This window comes from Coregonus clupeaformis, chromosome 13 (assembly GCF_020615455.1).
Source record: "Coregonus clupeaformis isolate EN_2021a chromosome 13, ASM2061545v1, whole genome shotgun sequence".
Taxonomy (NCBI): Eukaryota; Metazoa; Chordata; class Actinopteri; order Salmoniformes; family Salmonidae; genus Coregonus; species Coregonus clupeaformis.
The window spans coordinates 47,791,043-47,799,969 of NC_059204.1; the positions used below are offsets into that span (position 1 = coordinate 47,791,043).

General features: G+C 42.4%; 1 protein-coding gene across 1 annotated transcript; it reads left to right on the plus strand.

Moving 5' to 3' along the window:
- The first annotated feature begins 2,759 nt into the window (after positions 1 to 2,759).
- Positions 2,760 to 8,162, plus strand: LOC121579662 (pre-mRNA-splicing factor RBM22). Its single transcript, XM_041894451.2, has 11 exons — positions 2,760 to 2,903; positions 3,283 to 3,336; positions 3,541 to 3,570; positions 3,897 to 4,029; positions 4,198 to 4,298; positions 5,576 to 5,748; positions 5,947 to 6,147; positions 6,283 to 6,447; positions 6,666 to 6,757; positions 7,001 to 7,129; positions 7,328 to 8,162. The coding sequence occupies exons 1-11, from the start codon at positions 2,850 to 2,852 to the stop codon at positions 7,450 to 7,452; spliced, it is 1,257 nt and encodes a 418-aa protein (XP_041750385.1). The 5' UTR covers positions 2,760 to 2,849; the 3' UTR covers positions 7,453 to 8,162.
- The last annotated feature ends 765 nt before the right edge of the window (positions 8,163 to 8,927 follow it).

Sequence of the window (8,927 nt, forward strand, 5' to 3'; positions counted from 1 at the left end):
TTTTTGCTATCCAGGGTAAGATCTATCTGGCGGTTTTTGAGGCGGTTTTTCTGAAAATAATCAGATAGGATAATTCTGATCTAGATACGACAATATCAAGATCACACAATCCGGATTTTCAGTGCTTTGAACAGGCCATCTACTGGACAGATTGTGATATGCTACTACTTCTACACTGTCAGAGGAAAACAGAGATGACTAAACCACATGAATAAAGGTATGGTTAGTGCTAATGGGGATCCTTGGGACGTACACACCCTAAACCCTATCCATAACCCTTACCTAGCCATAACCCTAACCTTAAGCATTTTACATTTCAACTTCAATGGGGTAGGGATGTCCCAAAGATAAAATAATTATATAACCCATTTACTTGCATTAACCTTTGGTTTTCAGATGTAAGAAAACAAATTTAAACTCCTCACCTTAGTTACATTAACATTTATTGGTTGTAGTGCCTTTCACCTTTCTAAATCCACCCTTCCAGTGGGATCAAAACAATCCAGATTTTCGGTATCAACATTTTCCTAATCACTATCTTTGAGTTTTGAAAGACGCAACAACAACATACTTTTATTTGTATTTATTTATTTATTTCACCTTTATTTAACCAGGTAAACCAGTTGAGAACAAGTTCTCATTTACAACTGCGACCTGGCCAAGATAAAGCAAAGCAGTGCGATAAAAACAACAACACAGAGTTACATATGGGGTAAAAAAACATAAAGTCAAAAAATACAACAGAAAATATATATACAGTGTGTGCAAATGTAGCAAGTTATGGAGGTAAGGCAATAAATAGGCTATAGTGCAAAATAATTACAATTAGTATTAACACTGGAATGCTAGATGTGCAAGAGATTATGTGCAAATAGAGATACTGGGGTGCAAAAGAGCAAAATAAATAACAATATAGGGATGAGGTAGTTGGGTGGGCTAATTTCAGATGGGCTGTGTACATGTGCAGTGATCGGTAAGGTGCTCTGACAACTGATGCTTAAAGTTAGTGAGGGAGATAAGTGTCTACAGCTTCAGAGATTTTTGCAATTCGTTCCAGTCATTGGCAGCAGAGAACTGGAAGGAATGGCGGCCAAAGGAGGTGTTGGCTTTGGGAATGACCAGTGAGATATACCTGCTGGAGCGCAGACTACGGGTGGGTGCTGCTATGGTGACCAATGAGCTAAGATAAGGCGGGGATTTGCCTAGCAGTGATTTATAGATGGCCTGGAGCCAGTGGGTTTGACGACGAACATGTAGTGAGGACCAGCCAACAAGAGCGTACAGGTCACAGTGGTGGGTAGTGTATGGGGCTTTGGAGACAAAACGGATGGCACTGTGATAGTCTACATCCAATTTGCTGAGTAGAGAGTTGGAGGCTATTTTGTAAATGACATCGCCGAAGTCAAGGATCGGTAGGATAGTCAGTTTTACGAGGGCATGTTTGGCAGCATGAGTGAAGGAGGCTTTGTTGCGAAATAGGAAGCCGATTCTAGATTTAACTTTGGATTGGAGATTCTTAATGTGAGTCTGGAAGGAGAGTTTACAGTCTAACCAGACACCTAGGTATTTGTAGTTGTCCACATACTCTAGGTCAGACCCGTCGAGAGTGGTGATTCTAGTCGGGTGGGCGGGTGCCAGCAGCGTTCGATTGAAGAGCATGCATTTAGTTTTACTAGTGTTTAAGAGCAGTTGGAGGCTACTGAAGGAGTGTTGTATGGCATTGAAGCTCGTTTGGAGGTTTGTTAACACAGTGTCCAATGAATGGCCAGATGTATACAAAATGGTGTCGTCTGCGTAGAGGTGGATCTGAGAGTCACCAGCAGCAAGCGCGACATCATTGATATACACGGAGAAAAGAGTCGGCCCAAGAATTGAACCCTGTGGCACCCCCATAGAGACTGCCATAGGTCCAGACAACAGGCCCTCCGATTTGACACATTGAACTCTATCTGAGAAGTAGTTGGTGAACCAGGCGAGGCAGTCATTTGAGAAACCAAGGCTATTTAGTCTGCCAATAAGAATGCGGTGGTTGACAGAGTCGAAAGCCTTGGCCAGGTCGATGAAGACGGCTGCACAGTACTGTCTATTATCAATCGCGGTTATAATATCGTTTAGGACCTTGAGCGTGGCTGAAGTGCACCCATGACCAGCTCGGAAACCGGATTGTATAGCGGAGAAGGTACGGTGGGATTCGAAATGGTCGGTGATCTGTTTGTTAACTTGGCTTTCAAATACTTTCGAAAGGCAGGGCAGGATGGATATAGGTCTGTAACAGTTTGGATCTAGAGTGTCACCCCCTTTGAAGAGGGGGATGACCGCGGCAGCTTTCCAATCTCTGGGGATCTCAGACGTTACGAAAGAGAGGTTTAACAGGCTAGTAATAGGGGTTGCGACAATTTCGGCGGCTAGTTTTAGAAAGAAAGGGTCCAGATTGTCTAGCCCAGCTGATTTGTAGGGGTCCAGATTTTGCAGCTCTTTCAGAACATCAGCTGTCTGGTCAGATTGGGTTACCAAATCCTTAACAGAATTAATGTTTTTAAGTTTAAAAAAACCCAATTCTAACATTTAATCCTATTTGATTGCCGAAACTAGGCCCACATGAGAGACTTGGGGTAAATTACTTTACGGCTTTTCGCAATGAACAACCCCTATATACGCACAACCATGCGGGGTAGAATTATTCACCATACACATTAAAATGATCATACACATACAGATAATTAATTGTTGAAGATGTTGTTTCGACTGTGAAATAATAGTTATACACTTTAATAAAAGCGTGTGTTTTTGGTCTGATCGCGTGAGACGCCTTTTGCTGCGTTGCATACTGGGAAGCAAGCTTTTTGAAAATGGCAACATCTTTAGGAGCTAATATTTACAACAGACAAAATTGGGAGGACGCGGTATGTTTGAAATTACATTTTCAGTTAATCTGAATTATTTAAAAGGAACGTGTGTAAGTGTTATTCCGTGACATTGATTGTGTCAATAAGCGGTGGTAGCGTTGTACTGGACAAGTAACTTATTGTCCTGTGAGCTCGCCTAGCTAGCTAATAGATATCTAGTTAGCTGGCATGGAATCGCCCAATAATAACAGTGCAAATCAGAGATGGTTTCTAGCTGGTTTACAAAGTCGTTGCGCTAGCAAAATAAAACAAACATTCACAGCTACATAGCTAGCTAAAAATGTGTACACAAATAGGTTATAGCTAACGTTAGCAAGTTTGCTAGCTGACGTTAATTGTTTTGTTTGATACTGTACTAATCTTCCCTTCCACATAGGATTTTCCTATTCTCTGCCAGACATGTCTTGGAGAGAATCCTTATATTCGAATGGTAAGTTTAATCAATTGTCTTTGGGTTAATGTTCTGTAGGAGCTAATTGTTAACCATCTTTTTGCTACATTTCATATGGCCATGTAACGTTAGCTGAAACCATATCTCTATGGCTGAAACGTGTTATTTTGATTGGCATGTTCTTCTAGTTATAGTTATATATATAAAAAAAAATCACCCTGTATCACACTTTCTGTTTGATAGACCAAGGAGAAATATGGCAAGGAGTGCAAGGTAAGAAATTAAGTTAATTAATTCTTAGTTGGATAATCAGTCACTGTTTACTCATATAGTAGAGTTCTCAAATTTAGGTTCTGAGGAGATACTGGGTGTGCAATCCATTGTTCCAGCCCACACATGATTTTAAGAACTTACCTAATCAAGGTCTTCAATCAGGTCCACCACTAGCTGATGTGTTTGTGTTAACTACTGCTAGGCTGGAAAGAAAGCCTGCACATACATCAGCTGTCCAGCACTAGAGTTAGAGAACCTTATTAAAGTACAGGGTATGAAACTGTGCAATCTTGACTCACACCCTGCTTCCGCTATGTCCTGCTTAGATATGTGCCAGACCTTTCACAGTGTTCCGATGGTGTCCTGGGACCCGCATGCGATTCAAAAAGACAGAGGTGTGCCAGACGTGCAGTAAGATGAAGAATGTCTGTCAGACGTGCCTACTGGATCTAGAGTATGGTGAGTCAACAAAGACAGTGTTTGGAACACTCATCCTCTGGGCCAGGTTATGCCTGTTACCATCCAGAGAATGAACACACACAGAGTTGTACGGGTATATGAGAGAGATTGCACTTCAGACACGTTCAGAGTGGCTGTTGTCTAAATGGGCGTTACTCCTTCATCTAGGCTTGCCAATACAGGTCCGAGACACTGGGCTGTCAATCAAGGACGACGTGCCAAAATCCGACGTGAACAAGGAATACTACACTCAGAACATGGAAAGAGAGGTGATGTATTTTTCCTTATTTAAGATAAAAGGTCATTCCTACATTAAGATCCGAGTCCTGTGAGTAAACGTCTAATGGTGTCGGTAATGTTACCAGACAGATCAACGTTTACATTCTGTCATAACTCAGCTTGCTTTGTAAATATCCTTACAGTATGTTCATGCCAAGAAGGTTCAGATAGCACCCTTTGACGTTTCTCATTTTCCCTTGGAAAGATTCCAGACAATGTTTACTCACTGATTTTATTAGTACCACCCAAAAATATCTGGTCTTTGGTCCTCTGGTCTGAGTTGTGTACCTTCATTACATTTACATTTTAGTCATTTAGCAGACGCTCTTATCCAGAGCGACTTACATGAGCAATTAGGGTTAAGTGCCTTGCTCAAGGGCTCATCGACAGATTTTTCAGCTAGTCGGCTCGGGGATTAGAACCAGCGACCTTTCGGTTACTTGCACAACGCTCTTAACCACTAAGCTACCTGCCGCCCATTCATCTTTATTTCATTCTTCATCCTGGTAAATCTAACACCCTGGTTTTAATTAGAGCCCGACGGATATATATTTTAGTTTCACTGATATTATCAGCCGATATTGGCCTTTTACCAATAGGATGTTAAAAGGAAATATCATGCTTATCTGAATACTTGTTGAATAGGTATCCACTTTAGCAGTGAGCACTGCCAATGATGCATTTATCAGTTTGAATTGTAAGTAGAGGGCAGAGGTAATCTCCTCACAAACAATCTCTCGTATAGTAGCGGCCAGCTCTTTCTATTGTCTGATGCTGAGAGCCGCCATTTTCCCACAGTTGAATAGTGAACAGACAAATTCTAGCTGCTGGAGCGAAATAAACCTGCTAGTTATTTATTGTCATACAATGAATGTCCCACACCTTAATATGATGTTTAGTATAGACAAGTTTGAAGATAGAAGTTAATTAATTCATAGTAATTTGCAAAAGAAAGCCATGTGTTTTAATGGATCCCACCGGAAACAGATCTGAACACTTGTGACCATTCTTGATGTGTCATTACTGTCACAATGTAATAAGTCAACATTTGAAACCTTTGTCTTCTACATTTGCTCTTTTGGTTGACAATTAATGAGAACTCGGTGTGGAAAAATCTCGCCTTTTCATTTCCTCGGCAGATGTAACGGTAAGTTGTCACCCCAAAAATCAGAATCGGTATCAGACCCAAAATACCCATATCGGTCGGGCTTTAGTTTTAATGGAACCAAAATGCACCCTCTTGACAGTAGCTCTTTCCTAACTGCAGATAGGGAACTCTGATGGTACCCGGCCAGTGGGTCTCCTGGGTAAGGTCCCCAGCTCTAGTGACATGCTGCTGAAGCTAGCCCGCACCACGCCTTACTACAAGAGGAATAGACCACACATCTGCTCTTTCTGGGTGAAGGGAGAATGTAAGAGAGGAGAAGAGTGTCCGTACAGGTGAGCAACTGTCAACATCATGAAACCAAAGGTGCAAAGAGAGACTTGACACACGTGTTAAACATCAGGCAATTGTTGACTTATGAGCCAAGGGAAAAAGTAAATGTAATGTCTGATTATCTACTTTGTCCAAGATAAGAAGATTGTTGCCATATGTTTTGCTTTAACTCTCATTAACTGTGAACTACTGAACTCCAGGCACGAGAAGCCAACTGATCCTGACGATCCCCTGGCAGACCAGAACATTAAGGACCGTTACTATGGTATCAACGACCCTGTGGCTGACAAGCTGCTGAAGAGGGCCTCTACCATGCCTAGACTGGATGCTCCAGAGGACAAGTCCATCACTACGCTTTATGTGGGGGGACTTGGAGACTCCATCACAGACTCAGAGCTCAGGTGAGTGCCCACTCGAAATTAATGTAGTACGTTTTACTCCAAATGAAGCATATGGAATGTAGTCACGTGTGCTTTGCTGAATGTTAACGGTGGTTGGTTGCGGCAGTTGGGCTGTAACCGCGTGCCTCCCAACAGGAACCATTTCTACCAGTTTGGGGAGATCCGGACCACCACCATCGTTCAGAGGCAGCAGTGTGCCTTCATCCAGTTTGCCACCCGTCAGGCTGCAGAGTTGGCTGCTGAGAAGTCCTTCAACAAGCTCATTATCAACGGGCGCAGACTCAACGTCAAGTGGGGCAGGTAAAGTCCCACCCTCTGATATGACAACCTCATACACTTACACCTGTGGTTTGTAATACTAGTGACAGATGGCTATGCCAGCAGGTGCCCATTCTTCTGTTGACTGATTGCTCTGTTATCATATATATTCCAAGCTGTGCATTTGCAACCCAGTATAAATGCCCCCAGTGTGACATGAATGCATTTGATGAATTGATTGATTGTGTGGTCTATCCCAGGTCCCAGGGAGCGCGGGGGAAGGAGGGAAGAGAGAGGGAAGGGGTGACTGAGATGGGGATGAAGCTGGAGCCGGTACCTGGACTGCCTGGAGGTGAGGGCAATTCATGACAGTTATTTTATAAAGCCCTTTTAACGTTAGTAGTTGTCACAAAGTGCTATACAGATACCAGGGAAAAAAAGCCTAAGATCCCAAAGAGCAAGCAATGCAGATGTAGAAGCACGGTCACGAGAGCTATACTTTTTTATCTTTTTAGTAGTAAAATTCTCACACATTTTACCGAACACTTCCCAATAATGTGTTTGTCAATACTGACCCTCTGTCTCTGTCCTGCAGCACTACCTCCACCCCCTGTGGACGAAGATGCCCCTACAAACTATTTCAACCTGGGCCCCAACTCAGACCCTCCTGTCATGAACATCAGTCTACCCCCACCCCCCGGTGTGGCTATGCCCCCTCCTCCAGGTAAACAAGAGTCCCATGAATTCTTCTCTAACCTTTTCCCATACTTTCCCCCCTGTAGAGGATCACATTTGAAATAAGTGTTTTGTGTTATCCTGAGTCCTAATGTACTCCGTCTATCTGTATAAGACTCTTTTGTTTAACCCCCAAAGCATCAGCAGCACTAAGGATTTATAACTTGTGGTGTTTCCGTCCCTACAGGCTTTGGGCCACCTATGTTCCACTCCATGGACCACATGGGGATGAGGCCTCCTGGCCATGTTCACTACCCCTCCCAGGATCCACAGCGCATGGGTGCACACGCCAGTCGTCACGGAGGCTCCTAGACCCTACTGTTTGTAGTGATTACTGTTTTTTTAAGACACATTTTGATTGTGTTATACCAATTCCTTACCAAATTACCAATTTCACCCTATAAATAAACCAGGCACTGTAACTGTAGGCACATTTCACTGATGTGAGATCCTTGTTCTATATAAGCGTTATAGAGAATAACATCTGTTTGTGCACCAGCAAGGTCTCGCTGGTTAGGAAAAGGGAGTTCTGAACTGTGGAGTTTTTTAAATGGTTCCTTATACCTTCCTCCATTTGAACCTATGTTCTAACCAAGGGTTGGAACCGGTTCAGGGAACGGAACCGAAAAATAACTAAATTATTTGAGGAACAGAACCCGAGCTGAAAACAAAAGTGATCTATACTGTTCCGGAACAGAACTGTTATTTTAATAGCATGTATACCGGTTAATAACGTTATTTTACGTTCTGGGCATTTTTTCTCAGTCCACAAGAAGCGCCTTTGCCAGTGGGTGTGTGTGTAGGCTACCTGCCCCTCCCTCCTGAAGCATAGGTTACTGTAGCCTACTGGCGATGTTACACGCATAATTCAGAAATTAGGGAGAGTTGTTTATTTAAAGAGTGGATTGACTTTTTCAATGATAGGTAAGGATACTGTTATCACGTCTCACATTGGATTTATTAACTACAAAAAGGTAAGATGTGTTTTTAATTCTAGTGCTGCTCTGCACACACAAGCTTGTAAGCTAACGTTTGCTCTGGTCCAACGTTAAACCAACCCGGAAGTTCAATGACATTCAAAGTTCCTCCATAGAAGCCGATCCTCCGTAGGTATTATTCTGTGGGCCTATTTCAGATAATGCATGTCATAACAAGATGCCCAGCGCTTCAAGGCAAGCTTCCTCCATCCTCTCTCTCTCTCTCCTCACACTCAAAATGTATGTTGCATCAAGCGCCCTACACTGACTGGCAGCACAGTGTGTGTGCTTGTCTTTTATTATGTTTAAACCATGCTGTTACGGCAAAATACTATTTGCTCTTAACAACTTTCCTATACAGATTAAATCGCTTACCGACTCCACAGCAAGCTGCTCTATCCCCACTGATTGGTTAAGTAATTTAATGTTGAGCTAAATGTAAATAAAAAAGTAAATTTCAGAGGTTTTAAAAGGAATAGAAAGGAACTATATGTTCGAACCGGTTCAGAACTGTATTTTGCTGGTCGGAACAGTGGAACGGAACGAAAAAAATAATGGTTCTGTTCAGAATGAAACGATTGGAAGATAATTGAGGTTCCAACCCCTGGTTCTAACTGATGTGATGGCTTGTAGATTTGAAAGGAGGGAGGGTGATGTTTACAAAATGTGCATATTGTACGAAACTGTTCTTATACAAGAAAATGTCAAACTTTCCATTACAAAATTATTCTATATATCATGCATTTTGTGCAGAATTGTCAGATGTTAACGATGGACTCCTCATTAGGGGAAACCGTGCCACTGTTCACC